The 13,262-nt window shown below is 42.0% G+C and overlaps 1 protein-coding gene across 1 annotated transcript in view; it reads right to left on the bottom strand.

Annotated features, from left to right (window-relative positions):
• si:ch73-242m19.1 overlaps nt 1–13,262 on the bottom strand; it is a gene marked incomplete at its 3' end in the record, with an annotated part of 117,145 nt that overhangs the window by 29,769 nt on the left and 74,114 nt on the right. Inside the window, exons 22-23 of the mRNA XM_039749762.1 lie at nt 9,127–9,282; nt 2,740–2,833 (exon numbers count right to left, since the gene is read on the bottom strand). Coding sequence (XP_039605696.1) covers nt 2,740–2,833; nt 9,127–9,282 — 250 coding nt within the window. The remainder of the gene's footprint in view (nt 1–2,739; nt 2,834–9,126; nt 9,283–13,262) is intronic.

The raw sequence follows: 13,262 nt of genomic DNA, 5'->3' as shown, positions 1-13,262 counted from the left end.
ACTCTCCAGGGGGTAGACGTATCGATATCCAAGTCTACCATAGAGAGAAGACTGCATGAAAGTAAATACAGAGGGTGCACTGCAAGGTGCAAGCCACTCATAAGCCTCAAGAATAGAAAGGCTAGATTGGACTTTGCTAAAGAAAATCTAAAAAAGCCAGCACAGTTCTGGAAAAACATTCTTTGGACAGATGAAACCAAGATGAAACCAAGATCAACCTCTACCAGAATGATGGCAAGAAAAAGGTATGGAGAAAGCGTGGAACAGCTCATTATCCAAAGCATACCACATCATCTGTAAAACACGGTGGAGGCAGTGTGATGGCTTGGCTATGCATGGCTGCCAGTGGCACTGAGACACTAGTGTTTATTGATGATAGCAAAATACCCACGCTTCGCAGCGGCAAAGTACTGCATTAAAATTTTTATTAAGAAGAAAAGTAAACCTTTTTAAACTGAGGGAAAATATGCCAATAATTATTTGTTAAGGATCTCTTTGTATGCCACGTTGTCAGTTCGGCCCTCTGGTTGTAATATGACCAAGCTGTGCGCTGAGCTTACTCTTGAGCTTGGAACGTACAGTTGGCCATGTGAAAAACAATCTTGCCCCATATCTCACAGCTTGGATTGCTGCTGTCATAATCGGTTTGAGTTTTAAGGTTTGTTTTAATTATGTTAGTATTTGCAGGACTTGTTGTGTTGAAGTGACATTCGGCATCTGTCAAGCGTTGTAAGCACACAACCGGTTTCATCGATAACTTCGCATCCAGCTACAACTATAATTGTAATAAATGAACAATAAAACAGCCAAGAAGCCATGGATTAAATAAAAAGGCTGCAGTTATAAGCAGGGAGACGTGAATACCGTTGCGAAGCAAGGAAGGGAATGAATAGACCGGAGAGATGGACGGCCTTATATAGGCAGTCAGCCAACAACGTGGGAGCTGTGGGGATGGGGGACCCAACTCCACCTCACACGACGACTGAGCTGCAGGCTATGGACATATATGTACGTAAGTAGGATTCAGTTAGCGTTGGGAACCTGCGTACCAAATTTCTTGAAGATGGGCCCATAGGTAATAAAGACCGTTGGAAAGTTCAATATGGCAGCCGACAGTGGCGTCATACCACCGAAATAAGTACGCACATCGGTTTCGGTTAGCGTTGGGAAGCCGCCTACCAAATTTCGTGAAGATGGGGCCATAAATAAGAAAGTTTAACATGGCGGACGTCGTCGACCATTATGACTGTTACGTGTAGAATTTCTAAATGAAACCTGCTTAACTTTTGTAAGTAAGCTGTAAGGAATAAGCCTGCCAAATTTCAGCCTTCTACCTACACGGGAAGTTGGAGAATTAGTGATGAATATGGCGGCCGACAGTGGCGTCATACCACCGACATAATACGTACATTGGTTTCGGTTAGCACAGGGAAGCCGCCTACCAAATTTCGTGAAGATGGGGCCATAAATAAGAAAGTTTAACATGGCGGACGTTGTCGACCGTTATGACTGTTACGCATAGAATTTCTAAATGAAACCTGCTTAACTTTTGTAAGTAACCTGTAAGGAATGAGCCTGCCAAATTTCAGCCTTCTACCTACACGGGAAGTTGGAGAATTAGTGATGAGTCAGTGAGTGAGTGAGTGAGTGAGTGAGTGAGTGAGTGAGTGAGTGAGTGAGTCAGTCAGTCAGTCAGTCAGTCAGTCAGTCAGTCAGTCAGTCAGTCAGTCAGTGAATGCTTTGCCTTTTATTAGTGACACAGGACAGAAGCAGCCGAATGAATTCTGAGGTGTTCAGAGACATACAGTCTGCTCAAATCCAGCTAAATGTAGTCAAATTGATTGGGCGGTGTTTCATGATACAGATGGACAATGACCCAAAACATACAGCCAAAGCAACCCAGGAGTTTTTTAAAGCAAAGAAGTGGAAAATTCTTGAATGGCTAAGTTAGTCACCTGATCTTAACCCAATTGAGCATGCATTTCACTTGTTGAAGACTAAACTTCGGACAGAAAGGCCCACAAACAAACAGCAACTGAAAGATGCTGCAGTAAAGGCCTGGCAGAGCATTAAAAAGGAGGAAACCCAGCATCTGATGATGTCCATGAGTTCAAGACTTCAGGCTGTCATTGCCAGCAAAGTGTTTTCAACCAAGTATTAGAAATGAACATTTTATTTCCAGTTATTTAATTTGTCCAATTACTTTTGAGCCCCTGAAATAAAGGTATTGTGTTAAACAAATGCTTTAGTTGCCTCACATTTTTATGCAATCTTTTTGTTCAACCCACTGAATTAAAGTTGAAAGTCTGCACTTCAACTGCATCTGAGTTGTTTCATTTAAAATTCATTGTGGTAATGTACAGAACCAAAATTAGAAAAAAGTTGTCTCTGTCCAAATATTTATGGACCTAACTGTATATATATGAAAAAAGCTTAAACATTTTTACCCTTAACATATTTAAACATAATGAAAATGCAACTAGGTGGATATGTAGATTTTGGACCTACATAAAGCTGAAATTCAAGAGTAAAGAGTTGACCTGGTTCTCAGTTTCTGCTGTAGTTTCAGTTATACCTACAGTTAAAAGTTTTGCTTTGTTTTCTGTTTAAGGCATACAGACTGTTGTGTGCTTTTGGTTTTGATTGAAACTAAACAGAATCAGTCTTGGTGGTCTCTATTTTTAGACCAGTTATGTAAAATATCAGGAAAAAAAACTCACCATTGAAGGTCAATCTTACCTGAACAATGGATTCCTGTGTTCGAAAACTAAATTTTCCAATTTGGTTTTCATCAATTTCATGGATTCCTAGTAGAAAACTAGATGGTGTGTATCTGAAACAGTTGGAGAGGGAAGCTTTTATATAAGACAAGAACTGATACAACACCCAGCTTCTTGAATTTGCTCTATTTAAAGTCACAGTACCCAGATCATCATGACTTTCATTGCTCATGAATATTTTGTACATTACTGACAAAGAAATGAATGACTAGCAAAGTAAGTATACGTATCACAGCAAACACAAGGATAAAACAAACACATAGGTACAGGCAAAAAAGGGCAAAAACAATGGAAAAGTTCAAAACATTAACCTTTACAGAGGGGAAATACAGTTGAAGCCCCAATTAGCTTTATTAAAGAAGCTGAAAAAAAGTGGCAAATGTGGGAACAGTGTTAAATGAAAGAAATTGTCATTAATTTGCCAGGAACCCATTACAGTATTACAGATCTGGAGTTGCTCTGTTTATTTTTATATGGTTTCACTGCAGTTATTTTTATGAATACTACTTATTATTCCGTTTGAACGTACTCTGATTTGGTCTGTTTAACTTGTGAAATTATTTTTGGCCTTTTGTTATTTCAGATGGTGTGAACGCTGGCCCGGACACAGACAGACGGACAACATATTTTGCTCCCAACACACTGTTTATTTACACTATGTACAATAAAGTCAAAGTCACGTGCACTCACAATCCCCAGTGCCTCTTACACCGATTTCCCCAAAGTCCAGGGCCCACAGTCTTTGTGCCTTCCTGGCCGCCTCCCGTCCTCTCTCTCCAGTTCAGTCCTGCTACCTCCCGACATCCACCAATGACTGGAGGGAGGCGGCCCCTTTTATGGGAACCCGGATGGGCTCCAGCTGCTTCCCGGCACTTAGTCTTGGCCACACCCCTGTGTGGCGGAAGTGCCGGCTGCGCACCCGGAAGCCGTCCGTGTGTCCCCTTTCGTCTTCCCCCCTCTTTCGTCGAGTGCCGGGCTCCCGGGATCAATAGGCAGTGGGACGCCGCCTGACGGGTCCCTACAGGGCTGAGCTGCATAACCAGGACGGACGCCCTCTCTCGGTCTGAAGGAGGCACACGCCCTCCTCTGGTCCTCCAAGGCGTCCCGGCCGGGCTCCATCCCCGGCCAAAGACCACACGGGGTAAACCGGCATCGGGGCGCCACCTGGCGGTGACCACGGGTCCCTACAGGGCTGGGCTTCCAAGCCTTGTACCCGTGGCCCCCAACATAACCAGGACGAATGCCCCTTCGCGGTCTGGAGAAGGCACAAGCCCTCCTCTCCTCCTCCTGGGCGTCCCGGCCGGGGACCACAATGGTTATTTATTTTCAAGAACTTTGTCATAGTCTTTATATCAGCATGAAAAGTACACCCTTCCAACAAAATGAACCTAAATTCACACTGTAGCTCAACTGCCATTTTTCACTCATACTGTATATGACACAGATCTGATCATTCCAGTGGTGAATGATCACCAAAAAATGACAGGGAATCATAACTTGTATTGGGTTGCACTGTCTGACAAAATTGTTTTTATTCATTTTGTATCTTATTGTCATTTACTTTTTTGGCTGACGCCTTTATCCAAGGAAGCTTATAACATTTGAGATACAACTTGATATATAATACTTTTTTTTATTTTTTCACCAATTGGAGCATAAGCAGGGGCAAATGAAGTGACACATGGCCACACAGTGTCAGTAGTAGAATCTGAGCCCACAATCTGAGGGTTTGAAGTCCTAAGACTTAACCACCACTCCGCACATTCAATGTAAATATCTGTACACACTTGCATCACATTTGAAATGATCCTAACAGTGAAACAAAAAAGAAAAGTCAAATATCAAGCCAAATTAGAATAAAGTCACTTTTAGATACAGCATGAATGTATTATTAAAAGAAACACACTTGTTCAGATAAGAGTTCTATTTTGTTCAATAGCAGCATTCAAAAATATTAAATGTGAAAAAAATCATAAATATGAGAACATTAACTCTGGGTTCTGCTATAATACCTTGAAATAGGTAAAGATTACAAACAAAAGAAACCTCAAGCAAGGCTTGACAAACATAAGAGAAATGAGTCAATAACCAAATAATTTGAGCTTTTAAGGAGACTGCTTAAGATAAAACCCAATAAAGTAGAAACAATCCTAAGCAGTAGCGACACAACTGCTGCTAAAAGCACCTACAAGGTCACATCACATCTAAATAAATGTGTCCCAGACATATGGACTGATAAATGGGGAGATGAAATAATATAAAAACTAGGCAAGCTTAAACAGCCCCCACCTAGTTTAAAGAATTGAAATCACACTTACAGGTCAGAGTTATTCTCATACTTACTCCTTTAGTATCTGTATTAAATCGAGGTGATTGCAAATGCTTGCAGTATTATTGCTTTTAAAGACTTACTTTAGAAAGTACTGATCATCTAGTAGTCAAATGAGAAAGCAAGGTAAGATTTGGCAATGACTGTCCCTTTTGGTTCATAGGATCAGTATCGTCGTCTCATATATATGGAATAGTGTGAAATTCTCACTTGCTTGTGCTAACATGCAGTACATCCAAAGGAAGATGAGAATGCTAGCATCTTACAGTGACACAACCAAAAACATGTTTTTAAAGGTTCACATACACCATAGGTTAACAACTGATGCAATTAGCTTGTTTAGTTTGCTTCTTCCCTTTGTTTTTGCTAAAAGGGAGATCCTTTTCAGAAATTTCAAATAAGTATTATTTTCAGAACATTTTAAATAATCTTCAGATTTACATTTCATGGAAATATACACTTCATTTTTTGTTTGGATAACAGAAAAGATTGTAGGCTAGTTTAGTCCTAAAGGTACGAGAGGACTTAACACAGTGACTTTCTACACATGTATTTCTCTAGTAAGAGGTGGTTCCATTTCAGTACTTTTTCAGTACATTTTTAAGTGGCACAAAATGATTTTACTTTTGTGATAATTCCTATTGGGAACTTGGATTGATCATCCAAAAACATTCTGAAAGTAAAGTGGGCATGGATTTTAAGAGTCACATCTTGACTTCCCTTGAGCATAACACAATGGTGCAACCATAGGGGAGTGGATTAAACTGAGCATTACTTTTAAAAATTGATTTATTCTTCTAATTCTTTTCTAATGTCTAATACCAGACTAAAAAAAGGGAAACAAGCATATCCCACTTTACTTTAGATGATGAGGCATATTTTAATGCTGCATTTACATACTGCATATACAAATGTAGCAAATAAAATAACAAACACAACAAAGCACATACCCTAATGCTATTTAAAATGCAATTAACAGGAGCATACCATGCGCTAAATTTTGCAGTTGAACTGAATCATTGTCATCTGGCTTATACATTCTTGCTTGATGAATTAACTACTGTGAGAAATCCCACTCACTCAGAGAAGCTGTTAGTTCAGCAAACAGTGAATTACCAAGGGCTGTGAAATACTATTAAACTGTTAATATTAGATCAATAAACTGTTTCTTCTTACTAACATAAAATAATACTAAATATATATGCCATAGTTACTTAATTGCTATTCTTTCATTGAGAGCAAAGCACTTTCTAATAAATCTGTTACAGTCTGTTTCAAGAGTTCATGATGTAACATGTGAAGCTTTAAAGTAAGGTTGATGTTTCAATGTTAATACTTGCTGATGAGAGAACCGATAGAGTGACTGTATGCAATGCAAGTTAGAATTTTATTCATGAATAAAACATGACAAACTAATAGAAAGTCATGATCTCAAACTCAAAATTGTAACATATATGAAAAAGCAACACCATTCAGTACTAGCCATGGCATTGAATTGACATCTCACATACAACTGATTCAATTCATGTTTTCCCATTTTTTTTTTTATATACAGCTACTAAAGGACTAAACGGTTGAACATGGTAAGGTCTACAACTATTGCATTAGAACAAATTCTGAAGTAATAACTGACAAGCACTTCTGTATGCTTTATTTTAATTGGCTAGACAAATTATGTCAAAACTTGAATTTTGGTAGAGAAAGGCACATATATGAGACAAGGAGAAAAATGACTGTGTACATTTGAGAAAGAGGTGCTAGTATGACTCTTAATGTTTTATGTTGGAAAAAATTAGCTTTGCCTCATTAGCAGAGTTTTATCATCAAACAGATGGAACATTACTGCTTTACAACCTGGTCTTTAAGAAACAGGTGCCCATGAATTTATGAATTAAAATATCTATTTAGCCTTTCTAGGGTTTTGCCTCTTATAAGTTTGAAAAAAAAACTCAGATGGATAAGATCAGTAAAAGCCTTCAAAGGAAAGTTAGCCCCTCTTTCACTGATAATCTAATAGCTAACGTCTCTCTGTGTGATGTCATTACTGCATTCTGAAGGCAAGCACTTCTGTGACAAGACTCAGGGAAGTTAAGAATTTGTATGTGGTGAGTGCTGAAGGATTAATACATTTAACTGTTCTGCAAAGTTAACTGTTTGTGCTCAATGTTTAAATGAAGGAGGTGATATGAACCTTTCTTTGAGAGGCTTATGGATCATGTGACCACTCACATTTTCTGGCTGAATTCTATGTCAGAACAATGACACAGCTAAATTAATTTTCCTAAATACTCTAGACATGCAAATTTCAGCCAATATGAAATAACATCTCTGGCATTCACCCCTTGAAATAGGAGTACACCCATAAGAACCTTTTTAAGTTGATAGAAGAGAGGAAGGCTATTTTATTTTCTTTTTGTGTGTGTGTGTCTTTCGTTTACTAGTTCAAAGAGTAAGTGTTCCTAGGCTCCTTCCCTTATACTGCCAGCACTCCAGGTAGAGTTGGGGGCTTGTAGCTGAGCAACCTCTGGCAGATGGGCTAACTTTTTTGAAATGTGTGGACTACAAAATACTTTGAAAAGAAATGTCCAAAAAATAATGTTTATTTGAAATGTACTTAAACTACTTTGCAAATGAAATATTTTCCTGCTTAGTTTCTGCCATTGTATAAATTTGAATAGTTTTAGGACTAGTTTCACATTTTGAAGGTGTTAAACAGATGACAGAGTGTGAAGCATGTGTGATTAGGGGAAATCTTCAGGGATCTGGTAAGGTGAACCATGCCTTACCAAGAAGAGAGGGGTCACTGTTTGTAATACCTTTTCCTTTTTTCACCTGCAGTTTAGAGACTTGCCAGTCGGATGACTAGAGACCTCTTGTTGCTTCCCTCAACAAAGACCCCACTCCTTCTGGCTTACTGTAAATAAATCCAGAGGCCTCCGGAAGTCGGTGTTCATTCAGGTCACACAACTGATGAAGTAAGGCGACCCAACATAGAATCAACTATTTTAATTAATAGCAAATAGCAAATTAAACAAGGTTGGTATTCTCATACCTCCAATGTTTGTTTTGATCCTTTAATTTTATTTCTATAACAACAACTTCAGTAACTATATATGAATATTGTTTGCAATGATGTCTAACCATTAAAAAATAATTGGACAGCATAATAATGTGGTGATTGGCACTGCTATCTCACAGCTCCAGAGTCTTGGGTTCAGATTCTGACACTGACGCCATCTGTGTGGACCCTGAATTGCTTTTCTCTGGGTGTTCTCCTTTCATATCCCAAAGACAGGGGGGTTAGGAAGACTGGTATGACAGAAACATGTGAATGAATCACTTCCTGCCTAGCACCTCATATATCTTGTGTCACACATGTGTATCATAGGGTCACCTTCCAGGCTCATCCGAGATATGCAATAACCATCCCAGAACATGAAGAGGCAAGGTCGCTAATGGCATTGTCTCTTTTTCTATAAACAGCTCTGAGAAGATAGCTAATGAGGGCAACTGACTGGGCCCCTTCCAGTCAGACAACTATAAATTTGAGGTGATCCCAGACTGTAGCATTTAATTGGGATGCACATCCACCGCAGAACGAAGCTAAACCCCAGACTGACCACTCATACGAGCATATGTTTATTTAGGGGAGTGACTGCAGCCTTACTATTTCTTCTTATCTGTTCAATTGAGCTCTATTTTTTTGTTGCTGAAACAATTATTAGAAGGGACAATCTGGTTGGCATCACAACATTTATTCTTTGGACTCATGTTGTACCTCGCTCAGTCAACCTGGGATAAGCTCTAGCCCTCGTGCAATGCTGTATGAGAAAATGCAGTTTCAGAAAATGAAAGAACAAAAAATTATCAGACATATTATCTATTTTAACGTAGCAGTAAAATGGCTTTAAAAGATAAAAACAAAGCAAGCAGTTGTCACAAAAACTTTGTGACTATTGTCATTGCAATTATTTTTAAAAAGTTCCAGAATTGCAGTAAATATATTTTCTTACTAACCTGTCCACACTGCTGTCATCTTCCAACAAAGCAGTGATGAAAACTGGAGGGGGCTGATCTGCTTTCTCTTTGTGAGATGCAAACTCAAACTGCACAGGTCGCAGGTACAGATGAAATTCATCAAACCCCATCTCAGCAGAAAACATTTTGTACAGCCTAAAAAATAGAACATTATTAAGTAAAGGTTTTGAAAATTCAACAGTTCATAAAATTAAAACAAAAATTTGTTAATAGAAATTTAAAAAAACACAAGTCTGCTGTTAACTGAAAACTAGCAGGCTGATATGTGGTTGCCTAACTTGCAGGAGTACACATTTCTGACTATCCCTAGAAATACACATCAAATATGTTTCTGAAATTTACATTATACCACAAATTGAAAAAAATTTTTTTTTTACATAAGCATTGGCACATTCTACGCTTTCCCTATAAATTTTCTGTTGTGTAGATTTAATGCATTATTTTTTGAGCTTACCATGTTCATAACCATACTGCAAAGAAAAGTAGATTAATATGCAATATATTTTCTAAATAATTATCTTGAAATACTATAATAAAGTTAAAGTTGAAACGCAACTCCTCGAACCGCCCCCTTATCATGGTGGAGGGGTTTGCATGTCCCAGTGATCCTAGGAGCTCTGCTGTCCAGGGCTTTATGCCCCTGGTAGGGTCACCCAAGGCAAACTAGTCCTAGGTAAGGGATGTGACAAAGAGCGGTTCATCAAACCTCCTATGAAGAATAAATATTTTGGACAGCGTTTTCCCTCGCCCAGACGTGGGTCACCGGGGCCCCCCTCTGGAGCCAGGCCTGGAGGTGGGGCTCGACGGCGAGCACCTGGTGGCTGGGCGTGCACCTATGGGGCTTGGCCGGGCTCAGCCCGAAGAGGCAACGTGGGTCCCCCTTCCCATGGGCTCACCACTCTGGAGTTGCCCCCGGAGTGAGGCGCCGAGCGGCTGTGGGCATACTTATTGCCCCCTGACTTGGAGCCTGTTGATTGGGGTTTACCCTGGTGGACGAGAGGGTAGCCTCTCTCCGCCTTTAGGTGGGGGGACGGGTCCTAACTGTTGTTTGTGCGTATGCACCGAACAGCAGTCTGGAGTACCCACCCTTTTTGGAGTCCATGGAGGGTTTGCTAGATGGCATACCTTCTGGGGACTCCCTCATTCTGCTGGGAGACTTCAATGCTCATGTGGGCAATAACGGTGAGACCTGGAAGTCCATGATTGGAAGGAAAGCCCTACCCTCCGATCTGAACCCGAGTGGTGCTTTGTTATTGAACTTCTGTGCTCGTCACGGATTGTCCATAACGAACATCATGTTCAAGCATAGGGGTGTTCATATGTGCACTTGGCACCAGGACACCCTAGGCCTCAGTTCGATGATCGACTTTGTGGTCGTGTCGTCGGACTTGCAGCCACATGTCTTGGACACTCGGGTGAAGAGAGGGGCAGAGTTGTCAACTGATCACCACCTGGTGGTGAGTAGGCTTCGATGGTGGGGGAGGATGCCGGTCAGGCCTGGTAGGCCCAAACGTATTGTGAGAGTCTGCTGGGAACGTCTGGCAGAGTCCCCTGTCAGAAGTAGCTTTAACTCCCACCTCCGGCAGAACTTCGACCACGTCCCGAGGGAGGTGGGGGACATTGAGTCTGAATGGGCCACGTTCCCTGCCTCTATTGTTGAGGCAGCTGACCAGAGTTGTGGCCGTAAGGTGGTCGGTGCCTGTCATAGTGGCAATCCCCGAACCCATTGGTGGACACCAGCAGTGAGGGATGCCGTCAAGCTGAAGAAGGAGTCCTACAGGACCCTTTTGTCCTGTGGGACTCTGAAGGCAGCTAATAAGTACCAGCAGGCCAAGCAGAATGCGGTTTCGGTGGTTGCTGAGGCAAAAACTCAGGCGTGGGAGGAGTTTGGGGAAGCCATGGAGAACGACTTTCGGACGGCTTCGAGGAGATTCTGGTCCACCGTCAGGAGGAGGAAGCAGTGCAGTGTCAACACTGTATATGGTGGGGATGGTGCGCTGCTGACTTCGACTCGGGACATTGTGGGTCGGTGGGAGGAGTACTTTGAAGACCTCCTCAATCCCACTAACATGCCTTCTAATGAGGAGGCAGAGCCTGGGGACTCGGAAGTGGGCTCCCCCATCTCTGGGACTGAGGTCACCAAGGTGGTCAAAAACTCCTTGGTGGCAGGGCCCCAGGGTGGATGAGATACGCCCGGAGTTCCTCAAGGCTCTGGATGTTGTAGGACTGTCTTGGTTGACACGCCTCTGCAACTTCGCATGGACATCGGGGACAGTGCCTCTGGATTGGCAGACCGGGGTGGTGGTCCCCCTCTTTAAGAAGGGGGACCGGAGGGTGCGTTTTAACTACAGAGGGATCACACTCCTCAGCCTCCCTGGAAAAGTCTATTCGGGGGTCCAGGAGAGGAGGGTCCGTTGGATAGTTGAACCTCAGATTCAGGAGGAACAGTGTGGTTTTCATCTTGGTCGTGGAACAATGGACCAGCTTTACACCTTTAACAGGATCCTGGAGGGTGCATGGGAGTTTGTCCAACCAGTCTACATGTGTTTTGTTGACTTGGAAAAGGGGTTCGACCGTGTCCCTCAGAGAATCCTGTGGGGGATGCTCCAGGAGTATGGGATACCGGACCCCCTGATAAGGGCTGTTCGGTCCTTGTACAACTGGTGTCAGAGCTTGGTCCACATTGCCGGCAGTAATTCGAACCCGTTTCCAGTGAGAGTTGGACTCCACTTTTATGAACAGAATTTCTAGGGACTGCCAGGGCGTTGAGGGGGTCCGGTTTGGTGGACTGCATTGGGTCACTGCTCTTTGCAGATGATGTTGTCCTGTTTGCTTCATCAGGCCATGATCTTCAGCTCTCTCTGGATTGGTTCACAGCTGGGATGGAATCAGCACCTCCAAATCCGAGACCATGGCCCTCAGCCGGAAAAGGATGGAGTGCCCTCTCAGGGTTGGGAGCGAGATCCTGCCCCAAGTGTTCAATTATCTTGGGGTCTTGTTCACAAGTGAGGGAAGAATGGTGTGAGATCGACAGATGGATCGGTGCAGCGTCCGCAGTGATGCAGGCTCTGCATCGGTCTGTCGTGGTGAAAAAGGAGCTGAGCCGTAAGGCAAAGCATTGAATTTACCAGTCAATCTACGTTCCTACCCTCACCTATGGTCATGAGCTATGGGTAGTAAATGAAAGAACGAGATTGCGAATACAAGCGCCTGAAATGAGTTTTCTCCGCAGGGTGTCTGAGCTTTCCCTTAAAGATAGGGTGAGAAGCTCAGTCATCCGGGAGGGGCTCAAAGTACAGCCGCTGCTCCTCCGCAATGAGAGGAGTCAGATGAGGTGGCTCGGGCATCTGATCAGGATGCCTCCTGGACGCCTCCCTGGTGAGGTGTTCCAGGCACGTCCAACTGGGAGGAGGCCCCGGGGAAGACCCAGGACATACTGGAATGACTATGTCTCCCGGCTGGCCTGGGAACACCTTGGGATTGCCCCGGAAAAGCTAGAAGAAGTGGCTGAGGAGAGGGAAGTCTGGGCATCTCTGCTCAAGCTGCTGCCCCCACGACCCGATTTCGGATAAGCGGAAGAGGATGAATGGATAGATGGATCAAGATGAAACGTGTTTGCAACAGCCTCAGCACATTTACCTGCTATTTTAACATATATCAGACTCCATAAAAAGAACTTAGATGTCTTTCTCCTCCCAGCGAGTGTGAGGAATTAGAAAATAATGCTGATGTAAGAAACTTTCATTGAAAGAGTAAAAGTTATTTTTTAATAAACATTTTAATAACATGAAAATATAACCTAATTTTCTTAATAGTTTCAAAAATTGCTCTACCACCATTATTCTGCACAAAATCATGGTTACTGAAAAATAAATAATAAATTAAGAAGAAATGTTCACTTCCTTTATATAACAATTTTCAAAACTCTCAGTCAACATTGGAAACATGTTCCAAATATTACCATGTTTGTTAGTGCATAAAGTAAGTAACATGAAATATGCATGTAACTTGCGTTTACCTGACAATGAAATTCATCATTATTCTAATTATGTATAAATAAAACTGCTATTGGGCTCAATCCGGCCCAAAAATCTGTAAGTATCAATAATATAATG

Source organism: Polypterus senegalus, chromosome 3, assembly GCF_016835505.1.
Source record: "Polypterus senegalus isolate Bchr_013 chromosome 3, ASM1683550v1, whole genome shotgun sequence".
Classification (NCBI taxonomy): Eukaryota; Metazoa; Chordata; class Cladistia; order Polypteriformes; family Polypteridae; genus Polypterus; species Polypterus senegalus.
Note: the sequence above shows the minus strand (reverse complement) of the source record. Positions and strands in the feature narration are given on the sequence as shown.